The sequence below is a fragment of the Poecile atricapillus genome, chromosome 1 (genome assembly GCF_030490865.1).
Source record: "Poecile atricapillus isolate bPoeAtr1 chromosome 1, bPoeAtr1.hap1, whole genome shotgun sequence".
Classification (NCBI taxonomy): domain Eukaryota; kingdom Metazoa; phylum Chordata; class Aves; order Passeriformes; family Paridae; genus Poecile; species Poecile atricapillus.
Window position 1 is genome coordinate 69,386,089 of NC_081249.1, and position 25,720 is coordinate 69,411,808.

At 35.8% G+C, this 25,720-nt stretch overlaps 1 protein-coding gene across 10 annotated transcripts in view; it reads right to left on the bottom strand.

The window, feature by feature from the left end:
- PAN3 (poly(A) specific ribonuclease subunit PAN3) overlaps positions 1 to 25,720 on the bottom strand; it is a 103,268-nt gene that overhangs the window by 70,696 nt on the left and 6,852 nt on the right. For 9 of the 10 annotated variants that reach the window (XR_009276496.1, XR_009276500.1, XM_058828859.1 and 6 more), the window contains exons 2-5: positions 19,330 to 19,451; positions 10,337 to 10,403; positions 8,224 to 8,294; positions 6,118 to 6,180 (exon numbers count right to left, since the gene is read on the bottom strand). Coding sequence is in view for 8 of the 10 variants with exons in the window: in XM_058828859.1 (XP_058684842.1) it covers positions 6,118 to 6,180; positions 8,224 to 8,294; positions 10,337 to 10,403; positions 19,330 to 19,451 (323 nt within the window). In the remaining 2 variants the exon portion in view is untranslated. The remainder of the gene's footprint in view (positions 1 to 6,117; positions 6,181 to 8,223; positions 8,295 to 10,336; positions 10,404 to 19,329; positions 19,452 to 25,720) is intronic. The other variant, XM_058828847.1, reaches the window with a different exon arrangement.

The window sequence follows — 25,720 nt, forward strand, 5'->3', positions numbered from 1 at the left end:
TACTCGGTCAAAATTTCATTATTTAGACAGACATTAGAAGATGGAATATACAATATTAACATTCGGAAATAAATTTTAGTCTACATGCACTGAAGTCATTCTAAATAACACTTGCTCTCAATGAGCAAACTTGGATCTGATTTAGAAATGCAGTCTGAATTTAAAGGATATCAGAAAACAGTATCTGCCAAGAGAAGACATTCAACAGAAGGGAAAGCCAATAAGTTGAGAAGTCTGAATAAGTGTATCAACTTTGGTATATCCCTGACCTCTACGCAGAACAGGAAATAAAGCAACACAAACAGTTCACCTTAAAATAAGCAAGAATTCACCAACCACTGATCATTTCTGAACATACATATATATAAAATATATGTAAATATATCTACCTAAAACACAGAGGGCATCTGGACTAATAAAACAAACTTATATGCTTGGGGACGATTTCTCTTGGATGTTTACAAAAACAATTGGTTTTTTGCCTTCCCTACAGTCTATGAGGTAAAAAAAACTGTTCAGATGTAGCAATTAATGGCTGCAAATGTTTACATGAGGGCAGGGAACAGCTAACTACCTTCAATTGCTAGCAACAGCTTAGCTTCCCCCAGGGTGAGAAGAGTAAGCATTTTCAGCCATAGCTAATAATTATAACTCTTGCCCTGCAGAACTAAGCTGTTGTCAGCAATTAATGATAGGAGCCTATTGGTTGGCACAATTATTAGGAAAGACAAACCTCTAAAGTCTGAAAAACATTACACTTGAAACAAAAGAAAGCCACTCCAAAAACAAGTCCTTCCTAAGTAGCATCTTCATCTGAGAACACTACTAATAATGATTAACTTCTAGCCCATGCTGAAACATATTCCTCAAGTCAGTTTAATTACTTGGTTCTCATTCATTCAACAAGAACTTTGAGAATATGTTCAGCAACTCTATATTCTTCCTACTATTTACTGTAACAGTGTCTTTGCCCCAGTTCCTCCTGTTTCAAGGACAGTGGGCAGTATCACACTTCCTTTTTGTAATTCAGGATTAAACTGACCTCTAGTGTAGGATGTTCCATAGCTATCCTATAGGGGATAGAGGAATAAACTTAAACAAGAAAATATCTACAAACACTCAAACTTTAAAGACTTTCATGCAGTATTTAAGTCTAGATAAGCTGATAAATCAAACTACACAATTACAAAATTTTCTTCTACTCAAGATCTACAACTCAATTTTTTGGGGATCACTCAGGTCCCAAATTACATTTCTGCTACTTAAAATGCATTTACCTCTACCAAGTTTTGAATTTTAGATTTGAAAGACCTTTTTAGTACCAAAATATACCAAATTAAGCCTGGCATACAAACACATGAGCAGGCTATTGTGTTTCAAAGTATTGTGAAGAGTCTGAGCTATGGAAATGCTGTTTCTGTGCTTCTACTATCAAACCAAATGGAAGTCATCTTAAGCTTTCTCCATCACAGGCTAAATGAAGCAGCATTACCTTAAATTACTACAGCTAAAAGGTATCACAGTAGCATTAGCTAGGGCTCATCTACTGTACAATGAGTTGACTGTATTTATATACATATATATATATACAAACAACAGAACACTACATTATCAGACAGAAAAGGGAAAAAGCTATACAATCTCACACTTTCCTTGTACTGCTTACTGTACTACCAAAATTATGTGAGACATTTAATTTTAAATTTCAATGCTGATTTTTTAAAGACTTTTTTCTTTTTTTTAAATTAATGGCAAAGAGATCATTAGAAAAAGAGGTTAAACACTCAGCTAGGCTGCTAGTCTACTTAAAAAGGAACAATTTCTGTTTCATTAGGCCTTTAAACCTAAAACCAAAATAAAAATTCTTGGTGTCATTATTGCTACTTTCACCCAACAACCACAACTGATTAGCTGGAATAAGAGAGTACTTGAAACACCAAGCCATAGATAAGAAGTTCAATATGTTATCAAGCCCCTATACAGGGACAATCAGCTAAGCAGTACCTTAATTGTGAATACAACTGACACTGATCATTACTGAACCCAGTCAACTGTTACACCTGAACATGAGTTATGGCAAACAGGAAAATCCCAACAGATTTTTAAGATGGAAGTATGAAAAAGAAAAGCTGTCATTTAAATGAAGTTGAACTGTTTAAGTTTTGTAGCCAATGAAACCACAAAACCCCTTTACATGGAATGCGTTAATTGCTAACCAAAATACCCTCTGCTCTTCCTTTTTTATTACACTGGGAGACAGGCAGACCACATCTGTGGTTTTTTTATAATTCAGCTTCTGAAGGCTGGAACCATTTTTTAAATTTTTGATATCCACAAAAAAAAAAAAAAAAGAATAGGAGCTTGGTCAACAGCTTAAAAATAATTGTCTGGTTGGCTGGAGAGCTTTTTACCTTATGAAAAAAAGATGACTATCCTAACATTTATAATGTTTATATGCTTATAATTTTGAAGTTTCCAATATTACACATTGTGATTACATGAATTTAACAGACTAGACACCCTTCCATCCAGATTGCTCATGAAAACCTGGGTTTGGCTTCGGACAGAATTTCACTAGTTGAAAAGTATCATACAGAGAGAAACAAGATATATTCCTCTACCCAAGAAGACTTAAGTGTGACATTTGGCATGGAAATGTCTTATTCCAGAGAAACACATCTGAACACTGAAAAAAAAAATAAAAATCTTGGTTTAAAATTTTAGAGATGCAATAGATCAGGCATTATATCAAGCATTTTAAACCATACCTAAAGGAAACTTTTCAGGTGAATGTCCTAAAACAGTTTATTTCATGAGTATATATGCTGAAGGCATGAAAATCTTGAAGAGTTCAGAAGCAGGAAAACTGATATAAATAAGTCAAGTGTTTTCTCATCAATTTTGCAGCCTAGCTATGCTGGGATGAGGTATGAATTACCTCAAGTTTAAATCCTGGCATGGATTTAGTTGTACTGACAAACTTCTTTACTGAGAAATTCTTATCACCTGTTGAATTGATGTAAACTGGTGGAAAAGCAGACTTTTTTCTACCACCATTAAAGTGGGTAGCTCTAACTGTAGTGAAGACTTGTCAGAGTATCACCACCCCAAGATGTACTTTCAAAAAATCCATTACTAAATGAACACTACAGGCAAACCACAGGTTTTCCTCCTGTTTAAAGTTTTCTTTTAATAGAAACAGAAATTTTTAGGACAGAAATTTTTATATTACTTACAAAAAAAGTGGAAAAATCATGTGCAGTTACCGAATATGTAGGTAAGAGGGTTAACGACTGATGTAACTTTTACTCTGTCTTTAACAGGCATATGATTTCTCGAATGTGATGTATTTTCTAGCTGCTCTAAATATTTGTATAGTGCCTCCACTTAACATGTGCACAAGTTTAAAAAAATTTAAATTATTTTACTGCAAATCACTCTTGAAGACTACGTACACCTTGGCACAGAAAAAAAATCAAAGCTTGTAAATACAAACAAAAGCACCTAGCATATCAGTTACATTTAAAGTTATTTGACTTCAAATACATAAAATGATGAGGCAAAAAAATATAAAAGTATTTAATATTTTTAAAGGGAAATGCTTTTATAATTTGGCTTGGGTATCATAATGATCCCTAATCCACACACAAAAATAAAAGTGAATAATATATTCTCTCATGACACACTTAGAAATCAAAAATACATATTTATCTAAATAGTAATAACTAAGACAGCAAGACCACACAACCAAGGAACAATTCCCATAACTAACTCTTCCAAGGGAAAATGTAAAGCAGATTACATTATATGATATCCTTGTAACACGTTTTAGCCCACGATACTACTTACAAACATTTATTAGTTTTTTCATAAACCACAGTCTTTCTGCATTTCTGCATTAACCTTCTTTAGCATCAACTATAATGTTTTATTATTGCAGTATGGGTGAATAAATCCCAGAAAGAAAAATTTAGGCTTGAAATATAAATGTAGCCCAGGTACATTATAGAATCTGTGAAGCCATAATTCTGTCTCTTAGCACACAGTGACATGATGCTTGATCATTACCCCTCAACTCATCAGAACATGATTCATGCTTCTGAGATTGTACACAGGAGGATCTGAAAGGTGAAAACTGTCTTGACACACTTTCATTAGAAGTAAATTCAGCAAGACCAAACACGGCATATACAGCTTTTCAATGAACACCACTGAACTGGATAATGATCAGGTATCAGAGGCGTCAAGACAGAGCTGGAAAGAAGAAACTGGAGAGAAACACAGCTTCCCAACAGGTAACAAAACTAGATGGGAGGCAAGACACTCAAAATAAAATAGCAACTGTTTAAGTCTTAAGAATTTAATATCCACAAGACCTGAAGTTATCTATTGTTTTCTTTTAACTTGAGAGGTCAAACCCTACTCATACTCATTAAAAAGCTTGCATTTATGCAGACTAAGGCTTACAGGTAGTCTTCGTTTCAAATAATTTTCTATGCATATTTATTTCTGCTGATCAAAGTAAATTAATTAAAGTCTGCTGTCCAGTCTCACTTGCTGTAAATCTCCACAGATGGCACTGAACAGCTGCATCCTGTTCAGGGTGAATTTCAATTCAGATAATCTCCCTTATATTTTCCTTTCTAATCCAGAGTTTTTGTCCTTGCCTTTACTCACCTAAAATCAATGGAAGGCATTCTAGAAAAAAATTGCTTCAAAATACATAAAAAAGCAGCAATAAAATAGTGTTTAAAGTTGTTCAGTACAGCAATTAGTTCACCCCTTGTAGCCTGTGAACTGAAGTTATTCTCACCTTAATGGACCTCCTCTAGGTGTGACTGAACAATTAAAAAAATGAAATGGAAATAAGTCAGTGTTAGAAACTTTTCATAAGAGTTCAGTTGTCATGAGGATTGAAGGTATGAAAAAACAACGTAAAATGTAAAAGTAAATGTTTTTCACTGTCCTGTAGGGCTGACCAGTGACAAGTATAGGAACCTTTAGCCTGGATTGGTGGCAACAGTCTCAGAACAAATTTAAACAAAAGATTCATAATATGTTTTCATCTTAGTGCATTAAGCTGTCATGTCCTTGACAGCAGATTCTAATCAATTATTTCACAAGTTTTAATGAACTGTTTACCAGAAGCACCAAAATGAAATAGAGAACTTTTCCAGACAGATCATTTCAGGTTTAGAGAGGAGCACTTTTCTAGATAATGGCTAAAGTCAATTTAGGAAAAACACCCAGGAAGTTCAAGTTCAGAATGCCACCCTATTTTTAACAAGCATAACATGTATTTGAAGAAAAAATGAAATAAGCATGACATCATTATTCTTGGGAAAGGCTGTTAGTCTATTACTAACTCTAGCTTTTGTTCCATGCTTCACATATCCTACTTGTGCATTGTAGAGTAATACTTACATAAAAATCTCTTATAGGAAATTCACTTTAAGGTTGCTTGTCTTACTGCATGTGGAGTTACAACAACCGGACAGTAAATCCAGAAGGTTTTACAGTTGACAGAACCTCCACCAAGGCTCCATCTACAGAAATACTTAGCTCCTTTGATTTCATTTTAAGTATCCTATAAAAATGTCTTTAAACAGTAATCTTAGCTTTCCTGAAATCTAAAATTGAAATGCAGTTTAATAATTTCTAAACAGAGATAATTACCTCAAGAATGTTCACAAAAATTCAAGGACTAAGTTTACTTTTTAAACTGAAAGAAGAATGGCTCTAAACATCAAATAATCAAAAGCAAATTAAATAGCTCAGTCATACTCACTAGTTTCAAAAATACTGTCTAATTAAAAAGCAAGGATATTCAGAATTACAGTCATCAACTTTTGTTTATTATTTTATTGATCTCAAGTATTTCTCCATATGGCTTGCCCATTGTTAAAGGGCTGCCAGCATAACATGATCAGCAATATCCACAGACAATAAGCTTGCTTTAACAGAACTATATAGTACGTGCTTATGCAGAAACTATCCAGTTTTATAAAACACAAACATGCAGTTTTTACATAGTTCCAAATAACTTAATACTTCAAAATATTACAAATTAGAATTGTGACAAGTTCAAAGGAAAGCAATTGTTCTTTATTCACTTACCAAGACTGTATTATATCTGTCTTCCAAGTCAGAGATAAACGAAGGAAATGCTGGTTTTGCCAGCTGGTTCAGAACAAACAAAACCTTAGACTTGGGCACTTAGTAAGATAATGGACATTTTTTTTCAAATGGTAGATGTTGTAAACACCTACATTTGAGCTAGTCACCAAGGCTCCCTTTATGCAGCAGGCACCAAGCACTGGCCTAATAAACCCCATTGTTCAAGCTCTAAACAAGCCCCAGTTAATAGGGTAGAGGGGAATCACCCAAGTTTTTAAACACCTGGCTCTCAAGCATTTAGTGCTTTTAAGGAAATTACTTCAGACAATTTGGTTATTGCAATAAAAGTACTAAAAATATTTTAAAACTACATGATAACTACTTGCAGTGTATTGACTGGCAGTGAAAGTCAGTCACAAAACTCATTAATTTCTCATAACTTTAGCCATCAATTTTTGTCCACTTAAAGCAATGACCAACATATTGTCATTTCCAAAGTATTTTTCCCAGAGAGCTAAATGTGTCTTTAAACTACTCATCTCCCTGTGCTGACTATAGAGGGAGCCTGGATGCCTAGATTCACACAGCTCAAGTAGTATTTTATGAAAACTTCCCCATTACTAGTACTTAAAAACCTTTAATACAAGCATACATTACAAAATAGCAGTCATATAAAAAATAAATTATTAATATGCAAATAAAAATACAAACCTCCTTCACTTAATGCCAGTTATAGCTGAAATGCTAACCAGAAAAAAATCCAAGTAAATCAATTTCACAGATAAAACTTACTTTTAATACTCTTTTAGCAGCATGGACCAAATCAGAAAGCACTCTGAATGACTATTTCAGGTTTGAGGTATTTGTGCTTTACAGCAAACATTAATTGGTTTGTTTTCACTTTGTACTGCTTAACTTCGAAGTAATTTTTAGAGACAGTGGTCATTCTTGCAATACTTCTGTTTGATAGCTTATTTTCTTTGGTGCATATGGTTCATACACAAGCACAAGTTTACACACAGGTACATACATACATGCATGTATATACTGGTTCTCAAAGCCTGTGTTAAGGAGGAACATAGAATTATTTTTCATTTTTATCTGCCTTGGTAAGTGGATGAGCAACACATTTATAATTCTTTACATCCAACTTTCACTATACTGTACTGGCATTAAGGAAAAGAGCAATGCAGATATTTCATGTACTTTGGATATATCAGAATAGTAGAAAATTAATGTTCTACAACAGTATTTATATTTTAAAAAACAGTGTGATAGACCAACTATAGGAATTATCTTTAAGCTCAATCTTCACCTGCAGGAATAATACAGAACATGCTGACTTAGCTTGCTTTCATTATTTACTACAGGAAAGCTCAGGATATTGTGGCTAGTAAGTAGTAGAACATGTAAGTCATCAGTCAAAGTAAAACTTAATAACTAGTTGGGACAAGATAATGGCTGGTTTTGGTAAGTGGCAGTTCACAAAAATGAGAAAGAACTCTTACATAATCAAACTTTTTGTCTCTTATTCCAGCCATTGAGTGTATAACTGGAAAACACAACAACTTGCACAGCTGCAGGTCAAAGGTGTTTGAAGATGCTGTCTAGCCCTCAGCAAAAGAAAGATTTCTCAACACAAATTAAAGGGATGGGGAAAAAACCCAAACCCTTGCTTCCCAATGATAACTGCCTTTTAACCTAAATGCATTTAGAACTGTTACAATTATTTTCACATAACGTACAAATAAATAGGAGAATGATTCTTAACATATTCTGAGCTTGCTGCCATAAGGTTTGCAGGTCACACGTCCCTTAGTAGAATAAAAAGAATTTGTTCTCAAATTCCATGGGCTATGTACTAAGTTTCATATTCTATAAACTTCAGTTTACAAGTGCTTGGCGTATTTCTTAATAGCAGCAGTCTGATCTGATGTAGCAAAAACGAAGCAGTAAGATCTTATTTATACCAGCAGCAATACATTAAAATAAATCTAGTAGCATCAGAAGACTTATCCTTATTTCACGTAGCATTTCAAGTTATTCCAGATCTTCTTCCCTGTCAACTCATATAAATATGCTACTTATGATTTAGTTGTTGCCTACCTTCCTCCTTTGAGAAACGCTGAGGGCAGCAAAGTCATTAAACAAGGATGAATTTGGTGAAGTTAGTGGATCTATAAAACCAATGTAAAACCAATGTGTTATATTTACATACACTACTAAAAGAAATTTTATATTTTTTAACTTATTTCTGTATGGAATAAATCCTTTTGACAAAGCTAAATTTAGCAATCACACTGCAAAAAACCCTAGCATTTATTAGATTCTGTACAACCGCTTAATTGAAATGGTGCTCATTAACAGAATTCCTAAGTTTAATTGCTGTTGACACTATTTAAAGGCCACCTAACATTTCACTGCCTTCATCTGATCAGAAAACCTGTTGTAAGTACTCCTTACATTTGCATGTCATTTTTAACCCTGCAGATGATACATTGCAATGTTTCCAATTCACCAGAAGATCCTCTGAAAGGCTTGACAAGCATTGGAACAGGTTGCCCAGGGCAAGTGCATGAGTCACTATCCCTAGGGGCATTGTGTAAATGCAGTACTGAAGGAAAGCTTCAGCAGTGCACTTGGCAGCACTGAGGTAACAGTTGGACTCGATCTTAAAAAGTCTTATCCAGCATAAAAGATTCTATGATCTCTGCTTACCTGAAATTAGCAACTTTCTGTGTAACAGGTCTCACAAATGATGTGGATTTTGCTTGTCCTGTCACTGTTCTGCACTTCAAATTTAAATCAGAACCAAGGATAGCAGAAGTCCACATTCCATTAGTAACTTTTTCTTGCTTTTTCTTTGTTCTAATTCATCTTTTCCAGAGTTGAAGTATCAAAAACTATATAACATTCACAGATGCAACTCCAAACTACATGGCTAAAACTGCCAAATTAGCAGATGACTGCCAGCTGTAAACGTTGGTGTTTCCATGAAACACTTTCTTTAACATTAAATTTTTAACACAGAATTTATCTTGCATTTCTTCAATGATAAATATTCCCTAAAACAGCAATTCTACAAGTGAAGCACTGCTTGGCAGAGCTGGAGAGAGAGAGAGGAAAGGATCTGAGATATGACAAAATTTAAAATGGTTTCTAAAAGTTGGTCTGGTTTCTCTCCTTGACATGCATCACCATTACTATTTGGCCTGTCACAGTCAAACTCTGACTGCATTTAAAACTGGAGACCTCCACTGCCTTGAATAGCTAATTGTTCAGTGGGACAAAAGATGCAGAGTTAATCTCAAAGCCTGGTGGAAATAAATGAGATAGAAAAAACAAGAAAACACCCACAAATTTTGACTTTCAAGCAAGCTCATTTTATAGTAGCTACTACCATGCTTTAAAAAGTATAATCCTAGTAAGGAGACTAGCTGCAGGGTCAGACACGCAAATGGAATTCTAGAGCATAATTTACACAGCAATTTTCAAAGCAGAAATTTATTTTAAATGTATGTCTTTGCCATAAGGGAGCAGTACCCTCTCCTTGAAAGAACTTAACAGCTACAGCTAAAATAATCTGCAGTGATTCTGAAGAGCACATTACAAAGCTCAGTACACCCTCCACAATAATTTAGTGAGTACGTAGGCCTCCACTATCAAGACATTCCCTTCAGCTGAAAATCATGTATATAAAACATGTTCCTATAGCAAGGAAAAAATTGTGAGAGGCAAAGTACTGCTTGCAAGACAAAACTGAATAGCTATTAAAAATCATCAGTTATGTGACATTCACAGCTATTAAAAATAATCAGTTATGTGACATTTCACAAAATCCACACACACTAACTTTAATGGAAAACACTTGTACACTAATCCCACACAATAACTTATCCAAGAAGCATAATAAAAAGGGATACTACAGTGAAGCAACATAAATGCTTAAGCTATCAGTGCTTTACAGTGGCTATCCAAACTAACATTTCACTTCAAGTAACAAGACTGATAGTGACTTTTTTTAGTTTTTCCCCCCACAGCAAAGAGAAGGCTAAAAATTTATGAGTTGATTACACTACTGTTAAAAAATAAAGTTCTGCTGTATCTCTGTAAAATCAGAGAACAAGTAACACTCCCTTAAGCCTCAGTTTTGAGAAAGTGATCTCCCAAATGTTCAAACATACTTTTATATGTATTACTTTATTTTAAACATACTTACCATGGCCTGCATACTGCTTGGCACTGTCATTGAGAAGGCTAGGGGAGCTGCTGCTATTTGTCATCCTCTGTAAAAATAAAAGATGACATTGTACATGTAAAATAAAGCCTTAAGAGATTAAGTGAGGGCACTGGGGAAGAACTTTAGAAAGTTTTAAGGTCAGACTATGAAACTTGTGCTTATTCCCCATTTAGTAAACACACTAAACAAACAGACTTGCAATTGACAAAAATGTTTAGTAAAATAAAGTATTTTGCACAACAGAAATGCAAACCAAAAATTACTGTATATTAAAATTAAACATTGTCTTCATTAATTTCTTCTAAATGAGTAGGGTCTACCAAACCTATGGATCTCTTCCTGCATGTTGTGAAAACATTAGATAAGACAATTACTTATCTCCATAAAACAGTCTTTCACACTGCACTCCTGAAACAACTCCTCCCTTTAATATACTATCACCACAACATGAAACTTTTCCAGTGAAAAATACTTAAATTAAGTATTTAATAATTATTTTTAAAAACAAAAGAACCTCTTGAGACCTTTCAGCAAAATATCTGATTCTTCCAAGTTAGCAGGACATCTGAAACCCTTTTAACATTCCTCCTAGGCTCCACTAGCTTCTCCTGCATTCCTCTAGAGATATCAACTAGCAATAAACTGGACAAAGTGAGGCAGTGCTGCTCTAAGAGCTACTGCTTCTTTGATAGAGAAGTTTTCAAGTGTCTCTTCTTACTCCTGCTTATTATTTTCTTTCGCCAGCTTTCCAACAGGAAGAAAAGGTGTGAGGAGAAAAGGAGGGCAAGGTCAGGAAGTGCTCTTCATCACTGAGACAACCACTAATTTGTTAAAATACTCCCTGGCATGCTTTTGGCTCACATCAACCCAGAGTCTCCCAGCCAATTTCCAGGCACTATTCAGCAGTGAAAATGTTTGAGAACTCTTCAAATCGGCAGTTTGCATGCAGACTCTGCTTTAGTGGGTGAGCACACACCAGCACAAACAGGACATTTCGTGCCAGCTGGCCCTAAGCATCAAGGAAAGTTTCCAGGCATGTTACACTTAGTAGTCTAGACACAGACTGACTCAGAACTGGTCACTGAAGTTGCTCTTTACAGTTACTTTTTTCCATAGCCAGTCTCAATGTTGGTGGCAAAGGGCAAGAAGCTTACTATGTTATACTTCAACACCATTTCATCTAATTGCTGACCACAAAGATCAATATTCTGGAGTAATTTTGGTAAGAACAGAGGAAAACCCATAGAAGCAGGAGCGCTATCCAGTATGAAGTAGAACTGTAAACCTACTACAGTTTAAGTCTCCTTGCAGTTTTCAGAGTATCACAAACTTTACCAGGAGTTGCTGCTTTTAAAACTTGTATCTAAAAGAATAGACACTATAAAGTGGCTTTTATATGGAATGCTTACAACAGGCAAACAGCACATAAATCTTCAGCTTCTCAAAGAAGAAACCTTCAAGCAAGCTGTTTGCTATGTGCTCTTTCCTTTTTTGATGTCACCTGTCTCTTGCTCCTAAATATATTGACCTGACACAATATAAATATCATTAACTGCATAAGTAATAAACAATTCTATTCACAGAAGGCATAGATCTAGTGAAACAAGTTGACTTATTTTTACAAAACAAGGTAACGCTTTGAGAGACCCACACTAAATTGACAAACTTTGCCCAAGTTCAAGGACACTCATCCTATTGCTCACAATCATCGAAATAAGAATAAAAACACATCAAAATAATTTCTAGATTATAGTAGCTCAAGTAATCATACTCCATATTCACCTCTTAAGCAATGAAATTAAGTTGAATAGTTTGTCACAAATATTTAAAGAGCATCCCTGTCACGCATGGGTTTTTTTTGCATTTGAGACATCCACACCAATTCTCATAAAACAAAGGGGTTTAAGAAGAAATTTCCTTATGGGAGCCCTTCAGATTTGTGCAAGATTTGTGCAGGTATAGATAAAAATAGTATTAATGTCCACTTATAATACCAGATTTAATAATAATTTTAATGCAAAACAATGATTTGTTGAAACAGGAATAAACATATTGAGAACTGCATTGGTATCAAAGCTGGTTAAGCACATAGGTTAAGCGTGGAACAAAATACTTTTATTCCATCAATATTCACCATCCTCAGGTACAGGAGTTAAACATTCAGCCAACAGACTTTCAATGTGAACAGGAGCCTGAGACAATGAAAACCAGTGCTGACAGGATCACTGAGAACATACAGTTCTCAGCAACTGTAAGAACTGCAACAGAGCATATTGTTCTGGATTCTGAAAACACAGTGCAACCCAAGTCTCTGAGCATCAACTGTGCTTTTACAAAGTTCTCGTTCAAGGTACAAACATATCTTACACACATCATGATTTTGAAAAAACAAAGCTTGGGCAGCTCTTGCCTTAACAACTGCTTGTAGCCTGTACCTTGAATAGTTACCACTTCATGAATTTTTAGTTTTGATCATTTTTATTATACATGCACAAGCTTTTTACCTTAACATTATTCATAGAAGACCTGCATGTAATCAGTAAAGGCTTTTTAAACTGTTTTAACATTAAGATTTCTACCACACCCAAATGCATTTATAGTCTTAATGAAGGCTACTCATGTATCTGATTCATTTACCAAAAAGGTCTTGAAAGAAAAAAAATAATAATTCAAAGAACACACAAGTGCTGTTTGTTACTTGTGTTTTCCAGAAGGCAGCTTTGATTTTAAATAACACTTCTCAACCCCTTCTAATGATGTTGAACTATTTTTCATACAAACTCAATTTCAAGAAGACTGTAAGCACCTCAAGCCCAAGGGATGAAAGCTCCAGAAAGACAAAAGCAACCATTAACAGGGAAGAAAATTAAAGATTAAGCCTGACAGGGAAGGTAAGCACACACATATGAGAACTTCAGACTGTTTTACTACATCAGGGTTTTTATCATATAGAAGGTAATATAGAAAGACAACTTTGTAATAACCAAGTAAAACACTCAATTCCACAAACTTCTTTTCTCTGCCTGCCTATTGTTGTGATTTTCTGAGGCTCTTTAAACAGTACTCAGAATTCAACTAGGATGGCTACAATACATCCTGCCCCTCTCCCTTTAAAGGAATTTAAAAGTTGTTCCAGTTTTAGCTTTTCCTCACAGGAGAGTTGCTCCAGTACCCACATCCTCTTTGTGACCCTTCACTGGACTCTCTTCAGTATATCCCCATCTCTCACATACTGAGAAGCCCAGCACTCTAGATGTGACTTCATCATTGGTGGACATAAGGGAAGGACCACCAACCTTGACCTTTTAGCAATGTTTTGCCTCAGTCCACTTCCTCTGTGCAGCATACTATGAAGTGTTACAACAAACATTCCCACCTTCTAAAAGGAACACACCACCTTTCAATACTCAGTAACAAGCCCCAGAATTACAGCTGCACTTCAGGCAAGTTTGTTTTACTTTCATCTCCCTCAAGTGTATATTACAAAGTTCTCATCAAGATAAAGCACAAATAAAACTTTAATGCAGACAATTAGATCTAGTTTTATGTAGCTTATAAGATTTATCTTGAAGTGACTGTTTTTCCTTTCTTTTCTCCACCATTTTTTTTTCGCCAAAATACATAGAGATGATATTTATTCCTTTTTTTTCCATATTCCCTGACCTAACCCTGAGAAAGTAAGGATTTTCCTCATGGTCATTCCACAGAGCTAAGCATACCATCTCAAAATATTTTGCAGTATGTCACAATCTAGCATCATCACCTTACTACTGTTTTACTGGAACTGTATTTCAGAATACTTCTTTACAATTTTTAGAATAATATTGACTGGAGTGTAAACAGTCACTCTGCAAAAGATTAAGAATTATTTCTTTGGCACTGACATTGCTTAGTTGTCAAATTCTGTGACCTACACAGGGTGATATCTTTTGCTTTTCTTTTTAAACAATCCAAAACCTGTCTTTGACATTAGCACATGTGGCACCATCAACAGAATGACAGACTCAACTGCTGAAACTAAAGCAACTGGATTTCTTCAGAAAGCATTATGGAAACACCTGCATAATTTCATATTTAAAATAGCACTCAGTTCTCAACAGTTAAAAACTGAAGATATTTACAAGCTTCTGTGCTATAAGGAGACTTTTACTACGCGACTGCTGGCAGATGCAGCAATGGCAACAAACGTCTTTGTGTTTATTCAGCTGCAAGGCTTTGAAGTAAGCATGGTTGTTACTTCTCAGGCTACTCGAGAATGCTTAGTACACCAACATTTGCATGACGAAAGCAAGCAAAAGCAGTTCTCCATTGCTTGGCCTTGCCAGTTTTAATGCTGAAGACTTTTATTCCCTTATTATTTCAATTAGGGTGATTTACTGAGAATTTAAGATTCTTCCCTTCTACATAACTTGCAGTCCAATGGAATTCATGTAGTTAAAATGTCATCCCATTCAAATAAAGAAAATCAGATTTCTGTGAAGCAACATGGATGAAGGTACCTTCTACCATTTTATGCTCTTACAACCAAGCGGCTCAATTCTAATACAACATTAAAAGTTTTAACATCAATATACTTCTCTGCCTCATCCTGCTATAATACCCTTTGAACAGCTCAACATAATATTATTAAAGCTTCTCTCCACACCACCTGCATCTTTAGTGAAGCCACAAGTTAGTCAAAGGGCAGCACTAATGCCAGAGAACAGTGACACCAGCCAACCAAGTGGCACACAGATCAACTGAGCAAACAGCCAAGCATTAGAGGCATCCCAGCCAGCCAGCTCCTGCCTCTTCACTGCTGGGAAAGCCAAAAGCAGTGAGCTACTTCTCAAACTCCACCTCTGACTGTCTCTTGGCAGCTGCTCCTATGCTAAAAAGAAAAAGAACAGCTTAGAGGACAGCATGCAGCCTGTGGGCCATGTGTTGCACAGGCCTGCTCTACAGTCAGTTAGTATTACTTAGAGAAAGGGAAAACAGAAGAAAAGCACTTTGATAAGATGGAAAACAAAACTGTTAATATAGTATATGAAAGCATATGCATATTTTCAGGGAAGAAGAGACACGTGAAACAAAACAGTCTTATGGAAAAACATAAACCAATGAGAACAGAAGACTATTAGTCAGTAGGAAATTAAGTTAGTAACAACAGAAGATGACGGGGGGCAAAGAAAGTTTGGCCAACAGCAAAGACCTTTGAAGTAAGAGAAGTGGAAGGATAAGGCAAAGGGGTATTTTTCAGAAAGGAAGAAAAAGGATGAACTACAGCCTTGGCCACTTCAAAAATCCTTCCTCTTCTGAACTGTACCAAGAACTTCTACTATGTTTTCCCCACTACAAAGTAAATATTGCCATTAAGTACATTTTCACCACTAATCTAAGCCCAAAGGTATGCTCAAGATCTCATAAAATATTCATACAAATATTATATTATATATTATAAATGAAATCTGAACATCAAAAATAGCCATTCTATAGAAATGTTGACATTCATCATTTTTCATAATTCATCTACATTATTTATGGTCAAAGCAGTACATCCACTCCAAATTCATCATGAGATAAACCATTTTCCTTCCTTTTACTGCTTACTTAACACTGAGTCTTAGAGATCAGGCACTACACACAAAAGTCTGGTAATTGCAAACTTTGATATCGCTTTGCATGATGCAGTCTAGTTCCATTATATATGCATTATGATAACCCAAACACATACAACCACATATTACTTTCAACAAACCTCTGTTTCATGTGCTGCAAATGACAAACACATTCTGGAGATTAGACAGGAATAGTCAAGACTACTCATCAATCGAATACCTGACAATTATGTTGAGAGGTATGTAGTGAATAAAACAAGGACAGCAGAAAGATTATTTCATGGTAACAGAAATGAGCAATACCCTGAAGAGACTGACTTTTTTACTATCTTTGCCAGAGCAAGGCCAATTAAGCAACTTGAACCAAGTATTTTACTGGTGGTCATTAATTCCATTCTTTAGCTTCCAGCTTCAGGATTAGTGTCAAAAACTCCGGTCCCTTGTTTGCCAGCACTGTTGCGGCATTGTTTGTTAAACTGCCATCCTTTTCCATCCCATACATCTATAAAATATAGACTATTTGTTTGTTTCATATGGAAAGCACTGCACAAAGTTAGATGGAATAATTGTAATGGCACCCAAAAGCACACTAACAACTAACAGTCTTCAGAAGGATGCAAACAATGTGCAGGAACAAAGCACAGAACCATATGATGAACATTTAATCAAATACCAAATGGATGCTCAATACACATGGATATGCCACACATCTTCTGTTCTGATTAAGTCCTACTAATAATTTTCCCACTGAAAAAAAAATTACACAACATTATGAAAAATACAACTCTAAATATAACCTCACGGCTGCACTGGCAACCTAAACTTACATTTCCTAACATCTTGCTGCATCTTACTGCTGTTTTTCTATCAGTGTTTTTATTTGCATGTTTATGCAATTTCTCAGATTTAAAAACAAGCTGAAGAGTTTGCCTCATATTGCATCACTGATGCATCTATTTGTGAGCTACAGATTCACCAGAGATGACAAAGTAACTCAGATGGAACTGATGTTTCCATCTGCAAAAGCAAAACTGAAAGTTAATTAAATAATTTACAGAAGACATCTGATGTTTCACTGATGGCAAAACACTAAATTTTTAGTATCTTTAGTTTGATTCAAGAACCTGGAGAGAAACAGGAATGTGGATTTGTTCTCTCCACCCTACTTTGTCCCACCTTTACATTATTAAAACTTGTTTCCAGTTTCTGTGTATTGCATTTGTACCATTCCAGTCCCAATTCTGTGAGTGTCCCATCAGGTTCTCCTCTCTGCTTCAGCCCCTTTGTTCGATCTTTCCTGGTTTCTTCTTCTCTTCAGCTCAGCTTCACTAACCCACAGCGCTTCTTTTCCCTTACCAACCCCTGTGCTCCAATTAACACAGATACAGCTCTCTTTCATTAAATATAGATCCACTTCCATGCTGCTTCAGTCTGAAGTGGAAGGGAAGGAAAGAGGGAAATGAAGTTGATCAGTGTTCCTGCTCTGAGTTCAGGCAAGGCCTAGATTATGCCAGAGCTGCAACTGAAAAAATGTACTCAAGCTTGAACATGCCACTGCAGATTACATCTTTGGGAAATTATTTGACATCTAGGAAGTCTCCAGTGGGTCCATATAAACCAGCTCTGCAAGGGTTCAATCAAATGACAAAATCTTTGCAAATTTTCAGAGAAAGCAAACAAGACATATATCCTTGACATATACCCTTGACAATAACCAACCTCTCAGATTCAATGTTTCTATTCCAAAACCATAAAGGACTAGTATTATTTAAAGTCAAACCCACTAAAATTTCTCCCTTGCCTTGTTCTCCAAAAGGCTGAATGACACAGAAAATCTTATTCCAAGTGGCTAAACTTTGACAGTATGGACTTAACCTAGAAGCTGACACACAATCAAAACAGCATTACCAGCTTTACCTATACAAACAAGAAAAATTACAGGATTCAAATGAAAAAAATCAATACAGGAATGCTTTTCAAACTGTAGTTGGATGCCTCTAAACATTCTCAACACTAATAAAACCCTTCCTCTGAAGTGATTTTCCTCATCCTCCAATGGGCAAGAGGCACGCTGATTTCTTCTCAAAGAGAAACAATAATGCCTTAACTGTAATCTGAAGCTTTAGTAGAGTATTTAAAAATCCTATGAGCATTCATGTTAGATGCATGCCTTATTGTCTGTCTTTCTAGAAGAAACAGTTATAATTAAAAATTGGTGCTTAGAAAGACACCACTGTTTCTGCAGAATACGGTTTAAGGATACAATGCATAATGACTTTGTGTTAAAATCACAGGACCTTAGTCATACAAAAATTTGTAACTGCCAGCTTCAATACTACACTTTGGGATCAGAGGTTAAAACTTTTCTTTTTAAATCATGCATAACTGTGAAGAAAACATTTTCATACCTCTGCAATTCTATCGAATAAGAAAATCCAGCCTTCTTGAAAACATGCAGTAAAAAAAAAAAACCAAACAACCAAACAAAAGAAAAAAAGAACACACCTAATTAATTCCCACCTTTTGCTGAGTTATTTTTCAATCCATAATACAGCCACAATTGAGATCAAAGTAACCTCATAAGGAGAGTTTCCTCGATATAAAAGAAGAGAGTTGTTGTCAGGACTCAATGTGAACTGTTTGAATTGTGCTCTCTCTCATTTACCAGAAGTTGCTTTGTTTAGTGTAGGACAGACCATCTTCTTTCAGAGACCTCAAAGAGCTTCTTTTAAAATGTAACACTGCGAGGGAGTTACTATAGTACTTCATGTGTTAATTCAGTAGATGCTCATTTAGGTTTTAAATACAACAGACTTTTGTTGCAAATTTTGCATAATACTACCTACACAATAAATTCCACCTCATGGAAGCTCCTATGCCAACCCCTACAGAACATTATAAATACAAGAAAACATTTCAGAAGATTTAAATATGAATGCAACATACCACCACTAGAGTCTGAGTTGACAAATTCTGAAAATTTTGCCTAGTAATTTCAGGTTTGACAGTTCACATTTTTCTTCAGCAACTTTTGATCTTTGAAAAGTTTTAAAACTTGATTTTTATATATTTAGCAAAAGGATATCAAAAGCTATGAGCCTAAAAAGAAATCTAGAAAGTCACATTCGGAAAAGAAACCTAACACAGAGTTAGCGTATGCAGCAAAGCTTAGCACAACAGCTCAGGTAAGTGAAAATAAAACCAGTTTAATTTTAAAGCAAGGATACTGTTTCATTTCCATTTGCAAGATTAGAGTGAGTATATACTCTGTATATTATTCAAGATGATACATTTTTGTCCTGCCTCTTGAGCAGTTTTCCCTTTTTGGCTTAACACCAGATGGAACTAATGAAACATACAAATCAGTGCTATTACCTGCATCATGGGATACTTCGTTTCAGCAGGACTTCCAAATCCATTAACGCCAATGAAGCTGGTGCTAAAGTATGAATCCGTTAGATTAGCGTCAGCTAACCCACCACCATCCATTCCGGGAACTGAAAGGAAAAGAGAAAAATGCTTCAGACTAAGTTTCCTTAACCATGGGTTTATTCACTTGTATCTATTTTATATAATTTTTTTTTTTTTTTTTTGGCAGGGAATAGAATATGGTACTACCGTCTTCTCAGCAAAACAACCAAAAATTTAACAGTATATACAATGAAAAAGGAAGTAAATGAAAGAAGTTACTAAATGAGATCATTTGTAGCATGAAGTTACAGCACAAATGCAGAAAGAAGTAATGAGGCTGAACTTTGGAAACAAGAATAATGAGGACGATAATGACATCAAAAAGAAAATAAATCAATTTAAAAACCTAAAAGGCAAGCTTATTTTATGAAGACCCATATTCTTGCATGCTCTTCTTGGAAATATATGTGTTAAGTAGAGTTTCGAACTGGATGCACTGGTTCTTTTAAATGGTAACAGACAGAAAATGCACACTTAAAAATATCTCGAACCCTTTCACAGAAAGCACTCTTTAAATGCTTCCTTAAGAGCTTAAGACAATTTTCATCATCTCATTCTTTGTAAAGTGGCAATAATTTCCTGAAATGTAGCCAAAAAAATCCTTTAGATTGAAAGCAAGTATGAAGGATACAAGAAGAAATTCATCCCGCCTAGAAACAAGGGCCTCAACATACAAGACTTTAACCACAAATAAATTAATTCAATACTAAAAAACCACAAAGAACAACAGGAAGCTGTCAGAATTAACACAAAACTCTCAAGCAGGTATTACTTCGACAGGAGAAAAAAAAAAAAAATAGCATTAACAATGGTATGCAAGCTGCAGTTCAAATGAACCTTCTGTAAAAGCACCCACAGTAAATTATAAAGACACTAATCAGTATGGCCAGGCCACTGTAAGCCAACAGGCATGAGTAATGGGTAGCTTCAAGGTAGGAAGGCACACATCCAACTCAGAGGAACATCCTGTACCAAACTATCCAACTTGAACTTCTGGGAGGACTCGCAGCCAGGTGGTGACACCCGGAAACAACTTCCTGATCCTAATCCTCAAAGGAAATAAAATGCAACTTAGTGGCACAGCTAAAGGAATGCATATTATAAACCCTGAATTTTCATCAGAACAGGAATTTTCCATCCAAAACAGACTGCATAACCTGGTGAGCCATTTCCATGTGTTAAGCACAGGAAACAGCAAAAGAAGTACACTCATACGTAACCACAGGAAAGGCTTGAAGAGGATGACGAGTAGCACACACACCACAGACAGACGGAAACACTGCCCAGCTGCACTCCCCTGAGACTGGAGCTCCATGAATCAGCCCACTGAGGGCAACACCAACACCAGTTCAAACAGAGAACTGAATGTGAGAGACTAAATAAATGGAATATCAAAGTGGCAATAAGCATCAGTTTTGCAAGGGAAAGAGATTCTTGAACTTTTGCTATCAAAGCTAGAACATTATTTTTATATTCTGTAGGTTTGAAGGAAACACCTAAGAAACTTTAAAGATGCTAATTATTAATGAATTGCTACTTCTTTTTACAAGAATTTTAAAAGTTAGCTAAGAGAATAGGAAAATAAAACTCCCTCCACTATCCATGCTCTAGCTCCTCCTTCATAATTTTAAGTAAGCAGTCACATAGAAAGTTCAGAAGTCCTCTTGCTACACTCCTAAAAATGACAAAACTTTTTGGATTTGTCTTTTAAATTACTTCATTTAGGAACATCACATTCAGAAGTCCAGGGAAAGTACTTTATAGTTTAACTACTGCAGTATGGAAAATAGTAATGTCTGCAGTAATGTCAATTACTGTCTCATCCTTCCTACTGCAGTCCGTGCCTAACTTACAACGTGAACATTAGCATCTTACACCAGGTTTTCTTGCACCACACAAAATACTAGGACTCATTCATACAAGAAAACAAAAAATATAGCAAAACCATGTCTAATTGTAAGCAGTCTCAGTCCAGCTTGTCCATAAATTATTCAAGGTTTTTATTTATTCTAAAAATACATTTCTAATATAGCTTCCCCTGCCTCTACTTCAGCTGTTACCAAAAATTCCTGGAGATTTTATGCTACACCTTGACTGACCAGGAAAAACTGTTTTATTTCCAGGAGCAGCCATCATTTCAAGCTACACTATACAATTTCAGCAGTATATCTCATACTTCATCTTATGCCTTTGCCAGAAATTATAGAATCTATCCGATTTCTAACAAACTAGCAAGATACACACTCAGATGACACCATCAGCTTTACAAATTTTTCAGGCTCTTTTGAAGAATTAAGAAAAAGGCTATTCTTTCTGCTTCTCCCCCTGTTCAAGTCATCATGAGAATTCAGGTACCTCCATTTCTCCCTTGAACAAATACACTTAATGCACAAAATCCTTCAAACTGGGAAGAAGCAAATGAAAACTTAAAAGTTTTGTGGGTAGAGCTCAGTCACCCACTATCCAAACCAAGCACTTGAACCTGTGACAGTAACCTTGCCAGGGCACAGACACAGCACCAGGTGCTCTGCTCCTGCTCTGGCTGAAACATCCTCAGTGCCAGGCAGGTCAAGCTGCAGGCAGGAGCAGGCTTTGGGCAGCAACCCCAGAGCTAAGCAAGGCTGAGAATGGTGCTGGGATCTTTGACACTGCAGCCTTTCTACTGGTGGTATTTGCTATGCAAGCCAAACCAAGACACTTGAAGCTGCTCAAAGCTACAATTTAGGCTATTGGCACAGTGATATCTAACTGGGCACTTCAAACAGCAGAAGCTACTCCAGAACATTTTATTTTATCTAGCTGCAGGGAGATCATCTCTGTACTGAAGTGCTATGGTTTGGCCCTACCAATCAGCCTCCCTGTGCCACCCCAACAAATTGCTGTACTACAGCGCTGACCCACCTCCGCAGAGTTCAGTTCCACTGGTACCACAGCAATTTCAAAATTGTTTTCAATGCCAAGGATTTTTATTGCCCTCTTCCAAGCAGTCTAGAAACATACTGCTAGCAGAGGGACCCAGAGGACAAAAAAGCATATTCCACAGGAACAATCAAAAGAAACCCATCAAAAGTACGCTCAGTGGAGCAGAGGGCAGTTTTCTTGGCAGTAGCTCAGGTTTAGAACAGAATGCTCTGGAAATGGCAAGTATAACTATAGCCTTCGTAAGAAAATTCAATACTAGCTTCCTTAAACTGACTTCCCTGTAGCAATTAGCAAGAAAATTAAGCCTGTAGAAAAGATGAAAAAAGTAATTCTTGCATTACTTATAGAGTGAAAAAAATAAGTGTTCAATACATACTCCATTTGTGTTCAGAACATTCAGCTTGTACACTGCTGATAGCCCAGGAAACACCTGAACAGCCAAAGCATTTTTACTGTATTTGTCACCTGGCCTTCTCTATGAGAAGCAGAAAACCTTCTCTTCCTTCTGCCAAACATTTAGCAAATCAGAAATTCTCACTTCTTGAAGACCACAGTAGTTTAGAAAAATTATTTATCATAAGAAACCCATAAAAGGCCTGCAGAAGTGGGCACACCTTACCACACAAGTAGTGCAGTATTAAAAAAGTGGAAGCCTTGGCTAGAAAAAAAAAGCAACTTAATCCTCAGAGTTCTTATTCTTATGTGTTTACTAATTCACATCACTCTCTGCATTTGATTTATCCATCCAAATCTTTCCTATAGAACAACTGCCATCAAACACTTAAAAATATCCCATACACCATGCTATTAAAATACCAGTGAACTTCTTCTGATGTCTACCTTCTCTCTTTTAAAACATTGATTACAACTTCACGTAAGTTTAGGCAACTCTAGGGAAACCTTGAATTAGCTATTTTTTTTAAAAAGGAATAATCTTTTCTGTTGTGCAGCAGCACTATCCATGCATTGAAGCAGTACATATTTTCAACAGGCTCTTCCTTGGAGAGAAGCAACAACTTCCTTGTAAAAGCAGAAAAGCTGACCAGGCAGGTCTGAATAAAGATGGATGTGCAAGCGAACAACAAAAAATCCAGAGGGGAAAAAAATGCTAACACATTATGTAAGCACCTGTGCGAAAATAGAACAAATTTCTAAATTCCATCAATATTCAAGACAGAAGGTACATCCTGGCAATTCTGGAAAGAAATTAAATAGAAGATCTTGAGAAATTAAGACGAAGTTTTCTACTTTTTATACACATATTATCTAATACATTTCTCGCTTGGTGAGTAACACTGCAGCCTAATGTGACAACTGCAATTAAAAATAAATATCTTCTTATATAATTCGTCTCCCACAGAATTTTAGCAGAAAGTAGGCTTCCCGCCAGATGCAGACACCAAAGAGGAAAAAAAAAGTAAAAATAAGATAGTTACTTTTGCCTTACTCATTACAATGACATTTTTCAGAAACAAAGTATCTCATCACATGAGTAGTACTGCCATGAACTCAGCACATATGCTTCAACTGAAGGGGTCGGTTTCAGTGAGCTGTAGTTTAATGCTTGTCTTGTCTAACATCAACACTATCAGAATGCAAATATTACCTGAAAAGATTTTCTGATATTTTCATTCTATGATTTCACTAACCAGTAAACAAATACTGTATTATCCTAGACTACTTTTTTTATGAATCTGGTATCAGCACTGATGATCTCAGACATTGTTCTTAATATAAAAAAGGATCCTTTCCAATAATGTGATGTATTACTCCCCAAATGAATGGGCTAAAGTAAGGCCACGACAGATTTAGCTGACAAATTTCAAAACAATATTTTAAAGACGTCTGGCAAGATAATAGAACATTCATTTTGCTATTAGTTCTCTTTTGCTAAATATACAGTTATTTTTAGGCTGGCTAAAAAGTTTATATATAATCTTGATTTAAACTCTCAGCACTGCAACTGCACTTTTCACATGCTGGTAAACAGAATCATAGGTTCACTGCATACATGTGCATCCTAAGGACAAGGTGCTATGTCAGCTAGATATAAAGCAGTAAAAATTACAGGTCCATATCTCCAAAGAAATTTACAGATATAGCTATCCTAATATTGAGAAAAAAAACAATAAAACATTTATACAAAGCTCATCAAAGCAAGTCATTTAAGATTTGTGTCATTTTAGTCACCTAGAACCACTAAGGTGTCAGAGGAGCTTAAACTTGTTTTCCTTTTTGTACTGACATTTACATTTCCGTACACCAGGAAATCCTGTGCCAGTGGTGCTAACCTTACTTGTATACCTCAGTGTCATTTTCTCTTCTCTACAGTGCTCTTACTTGGAACTTGTTAGGGAAATTGAATTCTCTGCTGTTTTTATGCCTCTCTCATTTAATGCAATGTTTTTGAAACACAGTCTAGGAATCTCTGAAATAGAGGCACCAGACAAAGAAAATGAACGACGCTTCCAGGCATGAGAGGCAAAAATAAAAGCACACGCCTGGGTTAGGACACTGTGACAGAATGCAGTTGAAGGGCAGACAGCACAAATGAACCAAATTGGCAGAAAGGCAGATAAGAAGCAAAACAGTTTGGGAAATGCCGTCTTATTTACAAACACTCCCACTACACGAAGAGATATTCACGGGCAAGCAAAGGAAAACAGCTACCTTTACCATAATATTAAATGGCTGGGCTGTCTTTTTTTTTTTTTTTTTTTTTAATATATACTGCACATACCATAGAAGTATCTGATGAAGACAGAAAAACAGCATAGGTGCCATCCTTCTGCTCTGTAAAAGTCTTATTACAGAGTCCAGAGCAGCTGGACTCCTTGTCATGGACCAAGTCCAAAAGCACAGTGATAATACAAATTAAAGTTGATACTTTCTCAAGAGTAATCAGAATTATTCTGTTATCAGAAACAGCAATTTAAAGTGATACAATTACTCAACACCATAGCTTTCAGAGCTAACCCTCTCCAAGATCTTTTATTATACCTAAAATATTGCACTGAACAATTCAATAAATTTCATCAATTTTTTTCAAACATTTAAGCTTTTGTTTTAATAGCCTCCAACCTAAACTCAACTTTTTTAAAAATAATTGCATGAAGCAGGTGCAGATAACCTGAAGAGAACATAAGGATATTTTTCATAGCAGCTGGGGAGAATGCATAAAAGAAAGGAAAAGTCTTCCTGCCATTTGCCTCAGCAGTAGACCAGCTGAAGTTGACTCTATCCATAAACCACAGGAATCACACATTGTATGACAAACTTGACAACAACTTGTGTAATGTGGGCCTCTGCTCTCATTTTTATACATCTGTGCTTTGTTTCTAAATCTCTATTCTGAAATTTAAAAAAGGTCAAG